Source organism: Mustela lutreola, chromosome 4 (genome assembly GCF_030435805.1).
Source record: "Mustela lutreola isolate mMusLut2 chromosome 4, mMusLut2.pri, whole genome shotgun sequence".
NCBI lineage: Eukaryota > Metazoa > Chordata > Mammalia > Carnivora > Mustelidae > Mustela > Mustela lutreola.
Genome location: NC_081293.1, coordinates 59,938,528 through 59,963,067, shown reverse-complemented (window position 1 = coordinate 59,963,067; position 24,540 = coordinate 59,938,528). Strand labels below are relative to the sequence as shown.

At 37.0% G+C, this 24,540-nt stretch overlaps 1 protein-coding gene across 2 annotated transcripts in view; it reads right to left on the bottom strand.

Annotated features, from left to right (window-relative positions):
• Positions 1 to 16,206: 16,206 nt before the first annotated feature.
• CTNNA3 (catenin alpha 3) overlaps positions 16,207 to 24,540 on the bottom strand; it is a 1,866,967-nt gene continuing 1,858,633 nt past the window's right edge. For both annotated transcript variants that reach the window (XM_059170124.1, XM_059170125.1), the window contains exon 18: positions 16,207 to 16,860. In XM_059170124.1, coding sequence (XP_059026107.1) covers positions 16,573 to 16,860 — 288 coding nt within the window. In that variant the 3' untranslated portion in view covers positions 16,207 to 16,572. The remainder of the gene's footprint in view (positions 16,861 to 24,540) is intronic.

Genomic DNA, 24,540 nt, shown 5'->3' with positions numbered 1-24,540 from the left:
AGAGAGAAGAGGAAGCAGGCTCCCTGGCTGAGCAGAGAGCCTGATGGGGAGCTCGATCCAGGATCCCGGGATCATGACCTGAGCTGAAGGCAGAGGCTTTAACCCACTGAGCCACCCAGGCGCCCCTCATATATATTTAAATTGTACAAAGTATATATCTTATATATATCATATATGCTATCTCATATATATCATAGATATTCTACTGATAAGCCCATCTCAGTATATTTTTCAAATCCAGAATTTTTAATGTAGATAGCAGCATATATTTGAGCACTAAAATAAACAAAACAGAAGAGAAGTTGGGGTTCAAATCCTCATGTTGGTCTGTACTAGCCGTGGTCTTAGTCAAAATGTAGTCTAAGAACCCCTGTAAATTAGAGATAACAGTCTTAGTGTAAAGATCAAATAAGATAATCTGTGGAGGATCTGTCATGCTATCTACCATATGGTAAGTGCTCAACAAACATTGGTCAGTCAACTATTCTCCACAGAGCCTTGGGTTAAAGGCTATAAGGAAAGTTGGTACGAAGATTTTCATGTTGTTCTAACATTTAATATCCCGCACTCCACAGGAGACAATGCTTGGCAAAGAATCAAAAAGTATAGGGGCACTTGGGTGGCTCAGTCAGTTAAGTACCTAACTGTTGATTTCAGCTCAGGTCATGATCTCATAGGTCATAAGAGTGAGCCTCACAGCAGGCTCTGTGCTTAGCAGGGAGTCTCTTTCTCTTCTTCTCACTCTGTCTCTGCCCTTCTGTACTCTCTCTTGCTTTCTCTCTAAATTAAATTTTAAAAATCTTAAGGAAAAAAAAGGAAACAAAAAGACCATAAAAATCAGAGGTAAGTTGTACAGTCTGTTGTACTGATAAACAATACAATCTGTTCTGGAATCTGACTAGATCAAAATATATCCTTTGACTGTATCTTGTTTTCTCCCAACCAAGTTGCTGAAGATACACTATTTGGTGAAGAATCTTAGGGAGCAAGTCCTACAGGGTATACTCCCTGGACTTTCACTACCATTTCTTCCAAGTAAATCTGCATCTCCTCCTAGCCTCCCTTTTTTCTTTCCTTTGAATCCCTTCTGGAAGGAAAACTAGAAAGCAGGCCCTTTATAGGTAATTTAAGTTAAAAAGGATTAGGAGTCACAAAAGGTCTACAAGAGGGCCCAGATTCAAATATGATGATAAATGTTAGCATCATCCTTTGGCAAAACAACAGAAAGTAGTGGATAGCTAAGGCTAAGGGTTGGTTGACCTTTCTAAAGGCATTCCGATATAGATTGTTTTAAAATGCAAGTAAAATATAAATGAAGGCAGATAGCTTCCATGTAGACTATGACCTACATCTCGAGTTTCTTATCTTCTGTGCCTCGTCTTGCCTCTGTGAAAGCAGAGAGAGGATGGAAGTCCGAAGGTGAAGGGCTTCTGGCTTGGACTTAAGCAACCTTAAATTTCTTCTATCATTCATATAGAAATTACACAAAATATTATTTGAAAAAGAATCCTGTGGCTAAGAAGGGAGTCTAGATTATGAAGCTCTCTTATGCCGGCGTTCAAGACTCTCATCTGATTTACTATAAGCGAAGACTACATTTTCCTTTTCCCAAAGTGCTGCCACAGGTACTCTTTCATATTACTGCCCCGAGAATCCAGAGAGGAAGGAATACCACTTTGGTATTTATGATCGAGAATATGGCTACTTAGAATTTTCATTCAATAGAATAAAACTTTATCATCTATTTTGAAAGATAAAAGGGAGGTTAGAATGTTCTTCACAGTCAGTGTTTTTACTAAGTCTCTAATGGCCCATTCTTCCCGGAAAAGAAGAGATTCAGGAAAGGAAAAACGGAATGTGAAATCGAAGTGTTTGGGGAATGTGGGTTCTCCCTGAGGTCTCAGCCATCATCATACTCTGGATTACTAAAACCCGTTGGAATTATTTTTTCACTATCATCTTGTAATTCACAACTTCAGCATGATCTAGTAAATAGAGGTGTTTCCATGGCTTCTGCTTCCCATACTTCTTATCCACACATCTGAGAATTATGGGCACTGATATTAAAAGATCAAATGATAGATGAATTGCCTTTTCTCTTATATCTTGATGTAATGAAAAAAAAAAATCTCTTGAATTGGCTATTTCATTCTCAATTGCACCAATTATTTAAAAGTGTCATTTATCTACAGACCCTGCAGCTATGTCAGTGCAGCTGGAACTTAATTTAATCCATTTACTTATTTGTTCAATTAACATTCAGTGAACACTTAAAATGTTCTGCCTTTACTGCAGGTGTTCTGAAGTAGTGGGGGAATTGGGACTTCCCAACCAATCCTGGCAAGTATGGACAACATAAGCAATAAACATTGGAAAATGGGTAGTGCAAAAATGTCGTTGCCACCTGCAGTAATTTAATCTCCAACACTGCTTTTGAGATTCACAGGGAGGTTTTGCTCTTAAGAAATGCATCCTTTGAAGGGTGCCTGGGTGGCTCAGTGGGTTAAAGCCTCTGCCTTCAGCTCAGGTCATGATCCCAGGGTCCTGGGATCGAGCCCCGCATCGGGCTCTCTGCTCAGTGGAGAGCCTGCTTCCTCCTCTCTCTTTGCCTGCCTCTCTGCCTACTTGTGATTTCTCTCTGTCAAATAAATAAATAAATAAAATCTTTATAAAAAAAAAGAAATGCATCCTTTGGAAATATGTGTATATATATATATATATATATATGCATACATTATATATACATATTGTATATATAATGTATGCATATATATATATACACACATATATGTATACTAGTTTGTCTAAACTTATTTCAGCATTAGAGAGTTAAAATATATATAATGGAATCTTATCACTGTGACATCACTAGTCATAATCATAAGTGGTAAGTTTGTTATCTCTCTTAGCCTCAATTTTCTCACCATCTGGTAGACTAAGTTGAGTTGCTTTATGGGATTTTTGTGAGGAATAGGATAAAGTATATAAAAGATGCAGCACAATGCCTGGTGTGGAAGAACTATTCAGGAATCGGTGTAGGGACAATGAGGACAATGACAATGATGATGACAATGCAGTGTGATGATGAGGATGATAACAATGTTACCTGTTATCACATTTCTTTTAAGTGAACATAAAAAGAAGACAACTTAGCAGTGAAGGAAACAGAGGAGTGAGATATCAAATATTCACTAATAACTAGATAATTTTGCTTTTCAGTTTCTTGTCAAAGATCACCTATAACTTGGACTCCAGTTTAGAGGTGTTTTTATTATATAGTAGTGAATTATATGCAAAGGGATGTCAATCACAATAACTTTGGAAGCCTTGTTGAGAGATGTACAATTCTACCCAAGCAAGATGAGATCTTAATAAAGCCGAAGAGGATGAAATAAGTATATGCAGGATACACACACACACACACACTCCATATATAGATATTTTTCAATCATGTAGCTCTTCATTGCATGGTTACTGTGAACCAGGAACTGCTGTAAATATTTTGTGTGCATAATTGCAATTAATCTTTATACATTTTTTTTTTCCACAGAGGAACTGGAAATCGTGTTTCTAGCCCACTTGAGAGAGCTAGAGAGCCCTTGTTCAGAGATGAGCAGAGTTGGTGGTACAGACAGGACAGAGGCTTGAACAGAGGAAGGACTCCAAAGCAGAGGCTGAGGACCCATCTCACACAACTTGTACCCAAGGAATTGTGTCTCCTGCTCAGTTTGATTTCTGCCATAATCCACAAAATGTATAGCACAAAACCCATGTACTTTATTCATTCATAAATATGCAATTTAAGGACTTTGTTTCCCTTCAGATGATGTCAGGCTTGCATGTGGGAGGAAAGCCCTGGGGTGGTGGAAGGGCTCTGAGCAGTGGCCAAGCTGCCTTGAGGAGACTTGAGGGAACTGCCTCTTGTCCTGTTTGCCCTTGAAGGAACTATGAGCGCAGGGAATGTGTGGTCCCTAGTTCATCTTCTCCACCATGGTCACCTGGGACCTGACTACTTCTCTGACTTCCTACCCTTCCAGGTCTACTCTCATGTTCTCCACCAACTTGCTACCAGAATACTGTGTGCTGGGTTTGCTGTCCCACAGGAGTTCTGTACAGACTATTGACTCTGCTTATGACACACTTCCATCCCACTGCACCTGGTGAACTCCTGTGTACTCCTCTGATTTCAGCCTACGTCTCAGTTCCTCAGACCAGCCTTTTCAGATTTTCTCCAATTAGGCCAAAGCCCTTAATTTTGGGGCTCATGACACCCATGGGCTTTTCCTTTTGGCAATTATCAAATATACAAATATATACTTTTACAGAAGTCTGTTTTGTGTGTTTTAATCTTGAAGTTTGTAAACTGTATATCTAATAATCATAGTTAAATTTTACGTTGCCCTTACCATGTGCCAAATGTCATTCAGAGTATTTTATGTACATTAATTCGTTCAATATTCACAATAATCCTGTGTGGTTGGTTCTATCTTATTTCATTAAATCTAATTACAAAACACATCCTTATTTTGTTAATTGAACTCTGAAATGTCACTTCTGTTTTACAAATGAGTGTTTTGAGATAATGAGTGTTTAAGCAACTTGTTCACAAAGGCTGTGCTGAAAGTAACAGAAGCAGGATGCAGGCCAGGCAGGGTGATCCCAGAGCCTGGGGTCCTGATCATGCTGCCATCTTGCCACCCAAAAAGAATCACATATTGGGGCTTTTTCTGATTCAGCCATCCCCAGAAATCTCAGAGGACATGAAAAGCCAGAGGGTAAACATCGTTTCATTCACTTCACCATCACTACTTGGCAGGAAAATTAAATTGCCTATATAGTAAAATATTTTATACTTTATTAAAATAATCACATATTGAAATAGTAGGATGCAAATGTATCCAAGCGTTAGGAAGCACATAATACTTGTGATGCCTTGTGTTTGGTGCTTTATCGTTTATTTCAAAAACAGTTTTAAAATTCCTACATCTATAATTTCACCCAGGAGTTTGTTTATATCATACAGGATAATTGCAATTGATTTCCTTAAATCATGTAGCCTTAGCACCTTAGCCTGACATCAAGATCTTGATATTGAGATTGTGATCAAACCCACTCTTGTCTTTCTGAGCTCCATCCTGTGGCAATTCTGTTCACTTCTTTTTGGTTGGTTGATCCCCACATATGGCATGCTCATTCCTACCTCTTTGATTTGGCTCATGCTTGTCTCCCTGGAACATTATCTTTCTTTAAACTGATAAACCCTGCTCTTCTATTAGGACCTCTACAATGCCCACCCTAGTATCATCACTTGAATCTTGAAACTTGCATGTTTTCCTGCACCCAGTGTGGGATTGCCAAGAACAGCAATTCTGTTTCATTTCCTCTATTTACTTTAATTAGCTTGATGATCCCAAATCTTGATTCCAAAACATGTATGCATTTTTCTATCACTGATAAATATATATATAATAGTTCCTCAAGAAATATTTTTGGGCTGTTTAATAAACAAATGAATGAAAACCATCCACTGGCTTTTTCTCCTCAGTGACTTCCCTTCATCTAAGGCAGTGGTGATGGTTTTGGAAGATTGACTGGGAGAATGAGGAATTTTCAAATCCTGTCCCTGACACTCATTACTGTCTCTGTAAACAAATATTGAGAATTAACAAACTCTCGGAATTTCGGATTAGATAGTTCAGAGAGCATCTGAGTCACAGATGTGTGGATATCTGTATTCATCATTTGAAATACACTTATTTGTGAATTTGCTTGTTTCTTCTAAAAATATCAGGTAAGCTATTCCTATGTCAATTACTGTGCCAGGATCAGAGGTACATAAGTGAGCATGGTGTATTCATTGTTCCAAAGATTTTAGACAATAATAGATCTAAGGAACGCAAACATTTTTCTGGTACATTAGGGTCTTGAAATTTAGTACTCCGAGCAATAAGCCTCAGAGCGACTAGGGGGACAATGGATTATTAGCTTAGTGCATGGCGGATGCAATGAGTATTTAATGGAGGAATGAAAACATTCAGAACCCAACTGTGGATCCCCAGCACTATCACCGAGGTTTCCTTTGAAACCAAATAAAACAACAAGAATCCTTTTCTCGTTCTCTGCCCACAACTGCTTTGGATTCATGCTACAGAGGACACACTAACAAGTGAGGATTTTAGGTCTGCATTCAGGACAACCCACTTTTGTCCCTTGGGATTTTTATTATAAAGGATGACCTGTAATCTTTGCCTGCACACCTAAAGTCTGTCACCAACAACAACTAGAGAGATTTATGAGCAGACAGGAAAGATGGCAGGAGAGAAGGGGTTCCATACACTTCTCTGTGGAACGGAGAGGAGCAGATCAGGCTTCCAGACTCTAATGGGATCCACAGGGACTACGTGCAATTTGGTATAAATCCAGGTGTGACCACTCTACCCAGACTCCTCCACCCCTGTTGCCTCCAAGAAAACTCCTTTTCCTGGGCTATATACCTCAAGGAACCTCTCCACCTCTCCCACAACAAGGGATTCAGACAGGATAGGAAGCCAGCATTCCTTGACAATGAAGGACAACAGTAGCTTTTCCCTCACAAGCGACAGGATATTGGACATACAATGACTGGAAGTTAAATCTCTGAGTTACTGCTCCTGCATGAAATGTTTAATAGTGTTGCCCAGGAAATGTCAGGACATCAGCTCAGCCTCCAGGCAGGTACAGACTCTTCTTGCCAAGAGTGCTTTTAGTTCTACTTCCACCCCCAGAGTGAGCATGACAAACAGATCAAGGTGGAGAGAGTGCTGCTGTCAGAGCAAATATGGGCTCCTGCGGCCCAGGAGGGACTGACCCAGAAAGGCAACCTCATGCTGGCATTTTCATTAACAAAGAGGAGGCCAGTGTCTGGCACAACTGAATGAGGGGAACTAAGTGATAAAGACTCTACACTTGCAGACTGCATCTTGAGAAAGCACAGGAACAGACTGAGACTTAGCAATAAGCATTCTGAAATCATAGGGCCCTGAAGGAAGGAAATGTCTCAGAGGAGGGAACAACAGTGTGCAGGTCCTGGAAGTGTAGCCAGACACTTTCCCTCCAGGATTCAAACTGAAAATGGATTATCAGCAGTGTAAAGATGAGGAAGCCGAGATGGATGTGCAGAAACTACTAATATTCAGATGCAGAAACATTGGTAGAGCCAATGATATTCTACGCTGAATGAAGGAGGCTGTGTTCAGACAGTCTCAGAAAAATTATTGGTCATTTTCATAAAATCCTAAGCTAGAGAACCATTCTTCAACTACAAAGACATGACTATTAAGGTCAAAAGCCAAATGTCCGTGTTGAGCAAAAAAAAGCCCATTTTTAAACCCCAAACCTAATTCTATCAGATATGGTACATGTTACTTGTGCATATGCAGCAGTCTGTAAAAGTAGCTACCCTCGCTCCAAACTGTAACATGTATAACTAAAGGAGAGTAGGAATGAAAATGATACCTAGAAGCCCATAGTTGGATGACGCTGCAATTCTTTCACCCTCTTCTGCCCCATCTAAGACACAAACCAAGAAAGATGAATGCCAAGTGCCTAACAAATTTTTATTGCTTTAACAAACTTTGAATTTTCCATTGAGTATACTATTAATAAACTACAGAATGACATGAGTTGAAATTTAAAATACCATTTCTAATAATGTTATATAATTTCAAAACAAACCCAAAGTCATGTGAGTGAACTTATTCCATTGAGAACAAAATGAAAGAAAAATTTCATTGATTCAGTGAAGACAAAAGGCATGCAGAATCTCAAACAAGGAGGATTTGGGCTTCTATGTCAATGTCATGAGGATATTAAAGAGCTTTTTCTATTCTTGGGTAAATAATTCATTTGTATTGATTGGTGAAATTGACTTTAAGGATAAATATGGATCTGCAAGATCCACATGTGCTTTTGTCGAAGTTTATCTATATCCAAACCATAAAACTGCTTCAAATTTACCATTACCATAGTGGTTTCTTCAACCTCACTCTGCCTTCTGCACAGCAGGGTAAGATGTATAAGCGAGATGGTTTGAAACATCTCAAAGCCACTAAACTTAAACTCTCAAGTTATTGCTGCAATAAGCATGATTATTATTTTTGCTTACTTTTATTTCGCTTCAGATTATCTTAGTCTATGTCTACCCTTCATCTTGAATTATAATGTGCATCTTACCTTCAGAAATGCAACTGAGTTTAAATTGCCAAAGTTGCCGCTTGTGAAAACATGAGGTAAAGTAAGAGGGTTTTTTGTTTTTGTTTTTGTTTGTTTGTTTTTGTTTTTGGCCAAGTCATGATCAAACTAAAATATAATAAAAATGGAAAACTTGGGGAACCTGGAGATCTTTTGTGAAATTTTAATTCATATTTAATCACCCATTTCCCCAAGAAAATTTTAAGTCCCAACTATTAGGTACTAAATTGGGCATAACATATGTCTACTTCTGATTTCAGGGATTTGTTAGTCACAGCCCTGGAGGAAAAACCATTATGCTACCATTTAGGTCCAATGACATTTTCTTTGGAGGGATTGTAGTAGACAAGGAAAAATTTCCAAACTAGTAAGAAGCATAGCTTAACCCTACAAGACAGTTTGTGAAATTCTCATATTTGTAAATTCATGGACATATTGTATACCAACACAGAAAAACACAGATAAGCCTAAGATTTAGCAAGCGATAGAACACTCTCTCTCACAGTGTTTTTAAAATCAGTTTTATGTTTAAAGTCTCAGGAAGAAGGAAAGTTCTGTTTAACTGAAAGCATGGACTAAACATTTAGACTTACTCTTCTGCTCTATTAATAAACACCCCAGTCCAAATTTGATATTAGAAGCCTGGGTTAAGAGGACCTGTCTCTCTAAGCTAGACTCTTGGTGAATACCACAGAGAGGCTCAGATAATTCACAAAGATCATAAACTGACGGATGGTACTGATGAGGGTTGATTTGGTGCTAATACACAGATATCTGAGTAGGAAAAAAGTTATCTGTAGTCTTTGGATTATTGATGTAATTACTGAAAGGGGACTTTTAAATGTTTAAAGAGATGCTACGTACCTTCAAGATCAAATAACCAGATCTAAAAATAAGCATTCCTCTTGAAAATGCAAAGGAAAAAAAACTTTAGAACTAGAAAACATCTCATTTGTAAGGAAAACACAGGGACCACTCTGCTACTACCATTTAAGTGACTTTTATAAATGTCCTCCATTGAAGAGAATGTTAGAGATGATTGCTAGAAATCTGAGTCTTTTTCAAAGAGAATTTTTTTTCCTGAGAGTTTTTCTTACAGTTGGGAACAAGTATCATCATGACAACCAGGAATCCAATAGTGAAGATCCCAGATTAACACATTCTTGATTTGAAGAAATACCTGTGGCTTCACTTTAAGAAAGATCAGAAATTCCCTTAACTCCCCACAGCAACATGGGCAAGAAGAGTCAAGCCTTCAGTTGTCTGTAGGAAGTTTAAAGGACTAAATTTGCCTACAGACCAGGCACATACATACCATATACATTTGTTACCTCCATGAAGAAGGAAACATACATTTTCTATAGTTTGGGTCAGCGTGGAATACAAAGAACCTTTACCTTATTTCAATAATCCTTAGCCAATGATCTCCTGGGATCCATAACTTAAACACACAGGCACACATTAACAGTGAAATAGGAAAGAAATGTTTCCGAGAAATGTTTTTCAACAATCAATGATGAAGGGGAGTTAAAAGAGGCATCTGGATTAAAGAGGTCTCCTCTTTAATAGTAAGAGTAATTTGTCAAGGGTTTTCATCTTATTTCAGGATGATATATTTCTCATATAAAATTTTCATTCAGATTATTAGAAGTAAGAATATGTACCTACTTAACTTATGTTTTGGCCTTTTATTTGCTTTAAATAGTAGATTTACAGATTGATAATAATTTTTGTTTTAAGTTTCCATCTTTTTGCTGTTACATAAGAAGCAGCCAGCACTTGAAATGTGTATTTCATTTTAAACTGAAAAACCCAATTCCTTTTTTCAGGAAGTCTAGATGCTATAATGGCTAAAGTTTAGACTCTAGAGTGCAACAAAAGAAATTTTAAAACCAATGAATTTTTGCAGAAGATTCTTACCCTGTTTAGCCTCAGTTTCCTTGTCTATGGAATGAATGGAGGTAACAATGTTTATCCCTTAGGATTATTAGGAGAATTAGATAAAGTAATAACATTTAACATGGAGTTGGTACATGGCATAAAGACCACTGTTTTGTTGCCTGGTATATTCTAAGAACCTAGAACAGTGCCTGGAAGGTCACGGTTGCTCAACAGATATTTGTTAAATACATTGTGTGATTATCCTAAGGAGCTCTGACATTGGGAAGAATTTCACCCATCAGCAGCCTAGAATTTCCATTTCTCATCTTGCAAACAATATCACTACATCATCCCCAAAAGTTCTATAGCTCATTCTCCTACCTCTGACATGACTTCACCCAAACCACCAAAGACCAGTATTTTATCTTTAAAAATATTCCTGAGGAGGCGGCTGCTGAATCCTCATAGAATCAAAAACTCTTCCTCCCTTTGGTTATACGTTATCTGCTTCTGCGACTATTCTTTTTCCTTCCCGTACCTCTGTCACTTTCTTACTCATGTCCCTTTAGAACTGTTCTGTATATGCTGCTTTTCTCTCTACAACACGTCAAACTCATTTTGAAAGACAGTCCCTGTGATTTGTTCCCATAAAACCAATGGGGACTTTTGGATGCAATAAGCCAGCCTGCAGGCACGAAACATCTCATCCTAAGTTCTACACCGAGGCCAGCCCTACAAAACAGCTATTGCCATAGACAGGATTCTGGTAAGGTTGGGTTCCATTTGGAAATGATTCTCTCAAATAGTATTATCTTCTTTCAAAGTGTTCAGGAATAAAGCCTATCTATGCTGGGAGGGGAAAAAATTCACATGTAAAATGATGACTGTTGTAGACTATTCTTTCTTTTGCTTTAAAGGAAAAATCTCTTGTTCATGTGAATTGGTTAAAAATTGTAAAGAAAGGACACTTGCGTGGCTCAGTTGATTGAGCAGCTGCCTTCGGCTAGGGTCATGGAGTCCTGGGAATTGAGTCCCACATCAGGCTCCCTGCTTGGCGGTGGGGTGCAGGGGGGGGAGGGGAGTCTGCTTCTCCCTCTGACCTTTTGACCTCCCCTTCTCCTGCTTGCTCTCTCTCATTCTCTCTCTCAAATAAATAAATAAATTAAATCTTTTTAAAATAATGGCAAAAATATTTGAAACTTAAATTCCCTTCTATTCTAGGATGGTTCTACAGCCTTGATTAAGACATCTTTAGTTACATGCACCTGGTTTTTATAATTACCACATTTTCTTGCCTAAGAGAAGTGGCCAAAATGAAAACTTTATATGTAGATGCCTCTGTCATTAACCCTTTTTTCTTTGGTAGTAACATGTAAAATACTAATTTTAGAGATACCAAAATGGCGAGAGAGTTATGACAAAAATTGTTATAGGATGGTTCTACAGCCTTGATTAAGACATCTTTAGTTACATGCACCTAGTTTTTATAATTACCACATTTTCTTGCCTAATACAAGTGGCCAAAATGAAAACTTTATATGTAGATGCCTCTGTCATTAACCCTTTTTTCTTTGGTAGTAACATGCAAAATACTAATTTTAGAGATACCAAAATGGAGAGAGAGTTATGACAAAAACTGTTATAGGATTTTCATCTGATTAATTTTTGTTTCCTGATATATGATATAAAAATGAAAATGAAATAAAAGTAGAAATTTCTCAGGTTGCAGAAATTTTCCTACTTTGCTGGAACTTTTATGATAATATTCAAATTATAATCTTTTACCTGGATGGACCTAGACTTTCTGATCAAGTCAAACAGAAATATTTCTGAGTATCCAAACACAAAAATGGCTATTCGATTCCGAAATATGCAATAGGCAGTCTGCCTTGGCCAAAGGCGGATTGACAAAACAAAGTACAAATTTCATCCAACTTGATATTCTGGTGCCTACTTTGCTGACCTAAAGAATTACTTACAATGGTACTGCAAAAGGATAGCAATTCTGTAATGAATTCACTGGAGAATGGTAAATATCACCAAGAAAAGTCTCAGATCTCATTCCACTCATTCTGCCAATCTACAGAAATCTGTATCCATGGGAACCTCAATCCCTATCAAGAACTGTGCACTTGATACCAAAAAGGGTAAGAATGTTTCCTGGAACAGGAAAAAAAAAAAAAAAAGAAAGAATGCTGCTGGAAATTAAAATGATAATTTTAATAATATAGAATATATTAATTTCTAGGTAGGGGTAGCCTACAGAGATGATAGATGGGAGAGGGATATTTTTGGTGCATTAACCAAGAGGGAAGGATATTAACTGGACACAACTGGGATGAGTAGCTCTGACTGCATCAGTCTGGGAGAGAAATGTCAGCAGTTAACAGGATGATCCTTAACCCAGAGATGGGTGATGAAAAGACCACCTTGAAAGTGAAAGGGTAGAAAGCCACTGAAAATATTCTCTCTGGTGTCAGACATTAGTTTTTTCATCCACTCATTATTGAAGGTGAAGAGCACTAATTATTGAGTCTGAGGCTCAAGTTGGGCATTTATCTCCATGTTCATAATTTTATCCTTCTGAGGTCTAACTTGAAAACTGACCTCCTTTGAAGCTGGTAAGTGTGCCAGAATGCAGACTGAAAAAGCGAAATGTTCTGCGTAACTATGGAGTCCTTAACCCTTACAAGGAAGGCATTGGATGGGGGACGTATGTTATGTGGATATTGATAAATGAAGAGATTTCCAAAAGTCAGAGGGCATAATTAAGAATATTATATTTTCTAATATTCATTATTTTCACTCATGTCCTAAGACAAACAGAAAGGGGATCATTAGAAATTAAGGGTTTGGGGATGCCTGAGTGACTCAGTCAGTTAAGCCATTGCCTCCGGCCCAGGCCATGTTCCCAGGGTCCTAGGATCAAGTCCCACATCAGGCTTCTTGCTCAGCAGGGAGCCTGCTTCTGTCTCTGGCTCTTCCTGCCACTCTGCCTGCTTGTGCTTTCTCTCTGTCTCTCTGGCAAATAAATAAATAAATAAATAAAATATTAAAAAAAAAAAAAGAAAAAGAAAATAAATTTAGGGTTTGAATTCTTTTCCTGACTCATTCATTGAGTTGTACTCAGAAACTCCATAAGCAACACATATTTTAATCCAATGATTCCTAACTGTGATAAGGAATAGAGAAATATTAGTATTTCTCATTCTTCTTGTTTGATTAAAAAAGACCTTCCAGTTTTTTCTAATTAAAAAAATCTTTACTGGATTATGATTTCATGGATATTTTTTAAGTTATCATTCTTATTTCAGCCTGTTGTTTGGCTGCAATGCTGGTGACTAAGACTGGAACTATCCTTGTAGGTGGTATAAACCCTCTCCTCCCTCTCAAGGATTCTTTTTTCCCTACATAAATTAGCATAAATTGACTTTGCTAAAAAAAAAAAGAATCTTGATTAGCAGGTAAAAGCAAATGTATCATCAGAAGAAGGACCAATCTTTTTGATGCGGTTTCAAGATGTGCATGGATGGGCCACAAATCCGTCACTCTCCTTTAGAAGTGTCTGCTGTTCCCCCACAGAAGAAGGGTTTAAATATAAATATACATAGTACATTCACATTTCCTGATTAGGTTCATTTAACTATGCTTTATAGCACAAACATCTGTTATTGTATTTGCTGCTAGTTTTTCTCATGCATAAGCCCTTATTAGTGGGCTTGAATCAAAGTAAGTCTCGAAATGATGCCCACTGAGAAATTCACTCAGGTGGACAGATATCATTCTCAGCTCTATGCATCTTATTCTTATCACATATTTGATTACTACACAGTGGACTATACTCCTGGGGGAACATTCTCCAAGTTGTATTTTTTTTTTTTTAAGATTTTATTTATTTGACAGACAGAGATAACAAATAGGCAGAGAGGCAGGCAGAGAGAGACGGGGAGGCAGACTCCCAGCAAAGCAGAGAGCCTGATGCGGAGCTTGATCCCAGGACCCTGGGATCATGACCCAAGCTGAAGGCAGAGGCTTTAACCCACTGAGCCACCCAGGCACCCCTCCAAGTTGTATATATATATTTTTAAGATTTTATTTATTTATTTGACGAAAGGAGAGAGATCACAAGTAGGCAGAGAGACAGGCAGAGAGAGAGGGGGAGCAGGATCTCTGCTGAGCAGAGACCCCCCCCCCCGATGTGGGGCTTGATCCCAGGACCCTGGGATCATGACCCAAGCTGAAAGCAGAGGCTTTAACCCTCTGAGCCACCCAGGTGCCCCCAAGTTGTATTTTTAATTAAGTTTTTTTTTAACTTACAGTTATTTGCTTTGAGCTATTCTGGAAATCTACCTACTTTGAAGAAGAGACCTTGTTTATAGCTCATTTTGAGTAAAGGATCATTTTTTTAAGATAAAGAGATTATTTGGTAATTGTATAATTTTTCAAGGTATATCTGTTCTTTTGGCATCAGTCCTGCATTCTGAACTCCAGCCTGTGGAAAGCTAACATAGGATCAAATAGACATTAGTTTTTCTAAATGAGACTTATGATTCTTGAGCTTGTGGCTTTGGGAACTAAGATATACAGCTAGTCGTTTAGTGATTTTTTAAAGTCTATTTTCTCAACTAAATTATAAATTCACACTTTTATCTGAGATAAGTATGGTCATAGATGTCACTCTTGTAATATCCACTCTTGGAAGAAAATCACAGTAGCATTTCAACAAAAGTAACTCCCTTTTTTGTTTTTTATTCTCTAGATAGTTCTGGAAAATAGAAATATCTGGATTCCCTAATTCCTTTCTGCTCTACTTTCTCTTTTAGGGAGTGGACTGTGTCCTGAATAATGACTGTGTGCCAGTGCTGAGTGGAAGGCAAGGAAGACCTATGGCTTTCACCTCCTAGGAAGTTTATATGCTGAGCCAAGGCAACTCAGCTTTTTGGAAGAATAAAATAATTCATTACAATAAAAAGTTAGCACTTTCCACATAATTGATAATTATCTATTAAATAAATCCTTTCCCCATACAATTTTGCTTAAAGTACCATCCATACATTATCATATTCTTAACTTGAGGCTTTCTTATGTTTCACACATTCTTTTACCCAAACAGATCCTCCTGGTATCAACTGATATTGAATGTTTGAATTTTACTTCATCATACTAAGATGGCATAGTTGTTGAGATAACTCATTAATGCAATGTTGTATGAAGTGAAGTTACAATTATAATATAATTTGATAAAGTAGAATAGGGAATGCATGTTCGTAATCTCGTGTGAGAAAAAATGAAACTTAACTCTTCCAAAGAGGGAAGGGCAAGTCAGGGAAAGAGAAAGAGAGCGAGAGAGAGAGAGAGAAAGGATGAGGAAGGGATGGGCAATGCACTAGACCCTAAGATTATCATGAAGTCCTTCATGAACTTAATTAAGTATGAGCGCAGTGACTGGAGTTATAAAATGACCCCAATGACTTTTATTTTAAATGTTATTAAAATCACTCCAGCTTCATTCCCATTAACTCTACTTCCTAGTTCAATGATACATTTCATGCAGTTATATTTTACGCAACACCAAAAGGTTTTTCAAACTGGCCTCTTCCTTTTAATTACAATTACAAGCTAATACAAATAGATTTTTAGAGTCACACAGAACTCCTTCTACTTCTGTTATCATAACTTACTCAAGAATATAGTTAGGTGTTCCATTTCCCCAATGGGTCATAACTCTTCCTTCCATATATGTTATCTGATGGACTCATTTAAACCTAACCCTCAATATACAAAACTGCTCAATACTATGGAGACCTGAAAGTACATTTGTGGCATCAAAACTCACAGTAATCTTTATAATGTTAAAAAAAAATGCGTCATTAATCATCAAGGCTGAACTTGACTGCTGAGCTTAGTTAGTTTCTGATGTTAACCTAATCAATTGGCAATAGATACAGATATCTCGAGATTGAAAAAAAAATTATCTCTAGATATCAAGAGAATCACACATGTCTGTCAGGTTAGGCCAGGTAAAGAAAATATAGAGATTAAATGGGAAAATACTTTAAGAAGTCTTCCACTTTCATTGAAAACCAAGTCAAGAGCTCATGTCAATGTTTTAATTCAAAATGATAAGGTGAGTGTACTTAAGCTTTTACAGAAGACTAGGACTCATTTGAGTCTCCAGTGTTCATTTGGTAGCAAATGTAAGATGCTGCCTGTGACAGGAAAAGCTGGATGACACCTAAAATGTTCATTCATTCAGCAAGCATGTATTGTGTACTTACTAGGTGCTGGCCAGACAGAGATGACAATGACGTGATCCCAAATATATGTTGCCTCCAATGTTTCATGTTAATTGTGCATTAAATTCTAAAAGTTAGTGAACTTACAGAATTAATTAAGTGTAAAATTAAAACACTGTGTTTCACCAGGACTTTATAATATAGGCACTAGTGTAGAATTGTGGGTTTAGTAGACATGCCGTCCTCTAAATTCACTCATGACTTGCACTGGGTGGATTTTTTTCTTTGCTGAGCCTCGTCTGACAGCTGCACAAGTCTCCTCTGGCTTCTCTCTTTTAATCAAGGGCTTTTTTGCAGGAGCCTTCATTCTCCACATCACAACTGGGTGCCGGGGCCCAGCAGGACTCTGAATTCGGATGATCTTCGTTGAGGCAATGTAAGACATTTTCACTGTTTGCACCACAGCATTCATTAAATTTTTGGCTGCTTGGATCAGGGAGGTGACGCTGTCCAACTGAAGAAGGAAAAAAGACCTATTATTCAAGAATGCAATCAGAAATTTAAAGAGATTTAATGTTATAGAAACTGAAATGTTCCACTTTGTTTTCACCCCAGAAATTAGTTAATCCCTATTTTATGTATCTGTGTAAATTATCTACATTAATCCATCCGCCTAAATTTATTGTTTATTTATCTGATATATAAATATATTCATATTCTCTTTTTTAAAAAAATAAAGTAATATTTATTATTTTTGATATGAATATATAGTAGGATTATATAATCAATAGCCTGATGAAGCCTAACGGTTACTATGATGAGATATTTTAAAAAGATTAATTTCCATCCTTGGTTTTCAATTAAATGGATGCTATAACTTCTATATAATATTGTAAGGTCCAGATCTAGATGGTCACTGCTTTCTTTGTAATGAATCTCCCTATATGCAAAGGTAATTCTGAGCCCTTTTTATAAAAGATGGCAATCCTCAAGAAAAGCAATTATATGTGTAATTTGCTTTATAAAAATAGCAACTGAAAACCTTCCTTCTAGGAAATTTATAGTTTCAGATAAGTATTATACACACACACAGCACATACAGGTGTACACATGCATGTATACCATTAACGTCCATTAACCAAATTTTCCCAAATATTTTCACCGAAAAGTGTCTTTTAAAACACAGAACTTTCAAACCTATCATGCAGTGTATTAAAGTAGATAAAGCCAACTCTTTTCAATCAAATAAAGTTGAGTTTAAATTCCAGACCTGCCTTAGAATTTCGGCAAATCATTTAACCACTTTCATCCTAGTTTCTTAAAATATTTAGTAGAAAAAATACTAATTAATGTTAAATAATGTGTGTCAAGGACCTAGTATAGTGATTGCCAAATAGCTGATTGTTATCAAATACATTTCCTTTGTTTCTTAGGAAGACTGACAAAATTGTCTAATTATAAAGATGCACTAATGAAAGTACTAAAACAAATGGTTTCCCACATGATTTTGTTTTTAATTGTTGTCTTCTGGATTGTTCACAAAAATAATCTCAGGGAGAAATGGAGTGATATTCCTAGAATTTTGAAAAACACTGTAGAGCTAAGCTGAGTTGGCTCATTTTTTACAACTAATGCTTCTGCCATTATTTTAGTTTGGCAGATTGTCATCCCCAGCCAACTCACACAGGAAGCTGTGCCTCCACTGTCACCTCTCTGTGATGTGTGCTGTCAGGGGCTGAGACTCAAACACTGGCTCTGTGTTGCTAAAATTCATCAGCAGCTGCGTGGCCTGAGTACTCTACCTTTGCAGCTCAAGGAGTCTCATCTCACATACAGAATAAATGAGCGAAGGAAAGTAGTAAGCTGAGGTTATGTGCCTGGGGCAGTGGTCTAGCTGGCTGCTTCCTAGGAAGAGAATTTAATTAGCTCCATTATATGCCAAGCTTGAAATTCTTGAAAAGGTAACACCAAAAAATATGTAAATGGAAAGGCAGTAGTACTAGGCAACTATACCTCTTCAGGTCATTTTACTTACTGAAGCCAGAAATGTAAAAATCTGTGCGTGTGGCAGGAATGACAAATACTCTGCAAACATTAAACAGGATTTCATGAAACACTGACACGTATTTCAGAGGATACTTAGAGCTTCTGAATCTGTACACAGCTTTAAAGAACGAACACTAGACTTTGAATAGAATAAAGCACTTCATTATTAATGTTCTTCTACGGACAGATTAGAGGCTGAAATCTGTCCTTTAATAATTAACAATTTTTATTCAAAACCCCTGGGAGCCAGTTAGATTCTCTAAGTAGTTCCTAATCTCACCATAAGGAGAAGAAAATTTTTCTAAATGATGAATTAACATGAATAGTATTGAGGACCCTTGGAAGATTTCCCTCTCAAACATGAATATATCTGATTTACTCCAAGGGCTCTGTGCTACCATCAAGACTTTCTTTCATAGAACATTCTAGAGACCTGCTATCATTCAGAATTTGATTAGTGGCTTTGGCTTCTCTAGCTTCTTGTCTTCTTACATGCATGTCTCCTCTTTTTGACTTTGTAATCTTATCTACATGCCTTAAAATGTAGATACTGGGGGTGCCTGGGTGGCTCAGTGGGTTAAGCCGCTGCCTTCAGCTCAGGTCATGATCTCAGGGTCCTGGGATCGAGTCCCGCATCGGGCTCTCTGCTCTGCGGGGAGCCTGCTTCCTCCTCTCCCTCTCTCTGCCTGCCTGTCTGCCTGCTTGTGATCTCTGTCTGTCAAATAAATAAATAAAATCTTTTAAAAAAAATGTAGATACTGGTTTGTCTTCGTTCTTCATTGAATCAACAAAGCCCTATCTGTGCCATTGTGATCTCTTACGCCACCTCTGACAAAGCCTTTTATTTTAAAATTCTAAATGGTTGTAGTAAACTTCTCCTCTGGGTAACCCAGAAAAACCATAGAACCAATTATGCCCCTGGGAGAGTGTGAAGACTAGTTTTGTAGACAAATTAGAACAATTGCTACAAGAATGCTGCCATTTCATGAGGAAAGCTTGTCAGGCATTCTATACGGATCTTTGAAGTCTAAGAGCTGTGTGTGCTAAGATGCATCACTCTGCTATTAGCCCAATCACTGGCCTCACAAGCAAGGTACAGAGACAAGCCTAACAAATTGTAGGATATTCTGTTCAAGGTCCAAGCAGTGGTGCAAGCCTACTCATGGAAAATAACTGCACGATTTCCTTGTCTGCAAAATTTTTTTATAAGTCTTCTTATCCAGGTCCACTTTGATAAAAAATTCTTCCAGGGAAGCATTCAATAGAACTTTCATTGTGAAAACAAAGTCAAATTTGAGCTAGACAGTGCATCACTTTAGAATTTCCGTGTTCAAACTATTGAACAAAGTTTTCTGAATTTTACAAATGCATCGTGAGAGACAAGAATGTTAATATACTCTAAAGGCTTAGTACAGGAAACCAACCAGACTATAAAACTCAGGTCCAAAAATTCTCATACCATCATGAATCACTTTCATTAATTGAATATTCTTTTAGGCGAATGCGACTTAAAATGTGTACCATAGAAGGAGCAACTTTCCCCTAACATCTGGTAACATTCCTCTGTGATCTAGATGAAGTGTTCTTGGTCAGAGTATCAACCAAGATCAAAAATGGCTTCTAAGACCTCAAACCTCTTAAAGATTATATGTATATATGTGCATTCAAGTTTTCTAGCCACCCCCTTTTCCATAATAATGGACAAAGTTTTAAATAACTCTTAAAAGAAATTTTTGACCTAAAAGAAAGGGTTCTGATTGAAATTGGAAGTCTGTTCTCTTACAACAGTAAATAGGAAAATAACCACTCTTCCTATGCTGGTGACTTGTCCTTATTCTCACAACTCTGGTGTAGCTTTAAAATAACTGTGCTTGGGGCACCTGGGTGGCTCAGTGGGTTAAAGCCTCTGCCTTTGGCTCAGGTCATGATCCCAGGGTCCTGGGATCTAGCCCCGCATCCAGCTCTCTGCTCAGTGGGGAGCCTGCTTCCCCCTCTCTCTCTGCCTGCTTCTCCACCTACTTGTGATCTCTGTCTGTCAAATAAATAAATAAAATCTTTTAAAAAATTGTGCTTAGTGGTCTACTAATGTTACAGTAAATTTCTCAATATTGTCTATGTCCAAACATAAATTAGTGAGCTCTGCCTCACTTTTTTTTGAAAATCTAAATAAATAGAGGACGACCATTTGGTAAATTGGCTCTTACCCTAACTGTAAGATATATCTTGCAAACATTCCAAATTATGACAATCTAAATAGAGTCCTATTTTATAGGAATCTTAGTTTATTTTAGTGTCTTTGCTGTGCTTTGTAGTATGTATTCTGTGATTCCAGGCTACAGTACAAATTTGTCCAATTCTAAAAACGTTCTCAGACAAAAGGTTCAATCCTACTTAGAGATATGTCTATAATGTTTTGCTACGGAAAAGCAGTAGTTCAAAAGCAATAAAGATATTTTATTTTTCCTCATAAAATATCAACTTTTTGTCCATATGTGACCACTATACACAAAAAGTATGGATCTTTTTACAAAACCCAGTGTTAAATACCTGTGATGTAGTCCTCCATAACTACAAGGTGGAACTCCTGCTGGTAAACCCTTCTCAAAATCCTACTGTGATACTGATAGCCAAGAGTAATAAAAAGATGAGGTAATTATTCCTTCTTTTAATTTTCTAAGTTTCTCATCTACATTATGTCAGACACCAGAATGCCTTGTACTATACTATTCTAACTCTCCATATTATCAGATATGTATTTTATATGAGGATGCTCAGGAAGTGAAACTCACTCCCATTGATGTGGATCTCATCCCCTTGCACCTGGGCTATCACCTGGGGAAATCATCCTCCCCAACCCCTGTGTGAGCTGCCATGAAAGCTACTGCTACTGGAACTCCTGTGGAGGGAAAAACCTGTTGTTGCCTGAAAAGATGTATTTCCTTTCCTAAAACGTCCTGGGTAAAATGGTGCCAAGTGTAGACAATGAAATTCTTGTGAGTCTCAATGTTTACCTAAGCTTAAAGACCCCTTGTTGATGTTGCACCTGCACAACACAGTACTTGAAAGGCAAATATGTGGAGTTTGGCTCCAATTATAATAATAACTTATAACAATTGATAATATCTATTGTGTGCTTCCTGTGTATTGGCCCTGTTTTAAGTAGTTGACATATATTTACTCACAGTAACCCTATGCGGTAAGTACTACTACTATCCATTTTATGGATGAGGAAACAAAGGAATTGGAAGGTTTGGTAGCTTGCTCAAGGCAATACAGCTGTTAAATGGTAGAGCTGGAATCTGAGCCAAGGCAGTCTTGTGCAAGTACCTGGTGCTCTTACCCATTATATACCCTGCTTTTCAGTAAGATGTCACTTTCAATGAGTGTTTATTTTCAGGTATGAGTAGTTGGAGAACTTGCAGTAACATTAATATAATGTCTAAAATTAAAAATTAAGTACCTAATAATGGATTTGGGGAAGGTTATAGAATTTTTGTAATGTATACTAGTACTAAAAAAAAGTAAGTTATCTTACTTGCCAAGGTATTTTGTTAGGATGGTGATTTGATAATGTTTATATTCCATCACTTTTTAAAGAGATTTTTTTTTAAATAGCAAATAGAAACTGTCATTCTTATAAGCTCCAAACAACTTAAAAACCTTTAGATTAATACTATTTTATAACAAAACTTTTAATTTTAAAATATAGATCTTAATAAGACAAAGAAAAAAAATAAACAAACCGTATTATAGATTCTAGGACATAGAACTGCATAACATTATTTCATCTTTAAGATGTGTCATAATTTAAATACAAACCAAATTTTCTCTGATTCTCAAACAAAATTAATTTGTTTACTTTGGCTTACAATAGAAACTAGTATTGGGAAAGAACTGATACAGCTCAATACCCCAAAAGCAAATAATCTAATTTAAAAATGGCCAGAAGATATGAACAGACATTTCTCCAAAGATATACAGATGGCCAACAGACAATGAAAAGATGCTCAACATCATTTATCAACAGGACAATCAAAACTACAATGAGCTATCACCTTACACTTGTCAGAATGGCTAAAAGCAGCAACATAAGAAACAAGTATTAGTGAGGATGTGGAGAAAAAGGAACCCTCTTACATTGTTGGTGGGAATACAAACTGTAGAAAAGAGTATGGAGTCACTGTAGAAAAGAGTATGGAGTTTCCTCAAAAAAGTAAAACTGTAGTCACTGTAGAAAAGAGTATGGAGTTTCCTCAAAAAAGTAAAACTATCCTATGATCCAGGTATCACACTACTGGGTAATTACCCCCAAAATACAAAAAAAAAAAAAAAAACGCTAATTCAAAGGGATACCTGCCCCTCTATGTTTATTGCAGCCTTATTTAGAATCGCCAAGATATGGAAGTAGCCCAAGTATCCACTGAGAGATGAGTGGATAAAGAAGATGTGATATGTATGTGTATACACACACACACACACACACACACACACACACGCACACAAATATTATTTGGCCATAAAAAGGAATGAAATGTTGGCATTTGCAACAACATGGATGGAACTAAAGAGTATAATGTTGGGTGAAATAATTCAGTCCAAGAAAGAAATATACCATATGATTTCACTCATGTGTGAAACTTAAGAACAAAACAAATAAATAAAGGAAAAAAGAAAGAGAGAGACAAACTAAGAAACAGACTCTTAACTGTAGAAAACAAGCTGATGGTTACCAGAGGAGAGACAGGTGGGGGATGTGGGAAATAGAGGATGGGAATTAAAGAGTAAACTTACCATGATGTTTTAAAAATGATTAAAAAAAAAAAGAAGAAAGAGAGAAAGAAAGAAAGGAAGGAAGGAAGAAAGGAAGGAAGGAAGGAAGGAAGGAAGGAAGGAAGGAAGGAAAGAAAGAAAGAAAGGAAAGAAACCAGGGTTTGGTTCCCTATCCAAGCATTATCTATTTAATGCTTAATTAATTTTTTCCATTAAATTATTTAGAAATAAGTTAACATAGGTAACATAAAAGGACTCTGTGTCTGTGTGTTGGTAGACAACAACAGCATAAATATTTCTTAAAAAACTTTCAGATTTTTATAGTCTTTCTAACTTACAGGTGTCATTTTCACCTGTAGATTGACCTAACAAAAGTAGCTGCTCACCAATGGAAATGCTTAAATATATATTTGTCAGCAAAAATGCATCATCTAATTCAATATGTTTCTATTATCAATTCTGAACCTCTCTTGAGGAGCTGATTTTATCCCAATACTTGGTTAACATATTCTTTTGTTTCTGAACAGGTTTTTAGAAGAATGGCCTGTATTGAAAGCATTTTCCCTTTTCAGATGCATTAAAAAATGTTAAACAGCCAGGCTGGCTTAACAAGAAAATCAAATTAGAGACTTTGTTAAGGCTAGTCAAAATGGAGTTACATATCCAAATTGAAATTGTCAAGCTTATAATTAAATTGAGAAGGTGGCTCCACTTTAAATATGAAGAGTTTTTCCAAAGGACCACTGGTAGGATTCACATAGTAAATTCATCCCTTGCCAACTCTCCATTAGAACATGACAACAGAAAAGGAAAACTTAAGTAGAAAGGGGGGAAAATCAATGCATGGAATAACTAAAGAAATTTAACACCACTGAGACAGCCAGACACAAAATGAAATATGACATTTATTTGTTTGTAATATTGCCCTGTCAAAAACCATTTTCAAAGCTAATTTTTTTCTGAAGCACATACTCTAGGCTGAAAATATTTTGCATCATCTTAAAAGGAAATAATCACAAACAGAATAACACCAGTTCAGGTGGCTACGCAGAATGCCTTTTCGTTCTGTTTGAAAAGACCTGTTCTAAAACCATGGTGGGTACCATTAATGAGTTCTTAGCTATCTTTTAACCATGTTGACTTGAAGGCGAACACTTCACTGAAGAACTAATTTTCTATAACCATTACAGCCCAGGCACTAGTTACACAAATTCAGAAAAATTAGTATATTCTTTCCTGAGTAGTAGAGCTTGCAGGCAGGGGCAGGGTTTGGCAAGCCTGTCTCAACATCCATGTTCCAATCTGTGGTTTCTCTTCTCTCCAACATCAGACAGGGCACTGAGGTCTATCCTCTCCATAGACATCTATTGTCTGTATT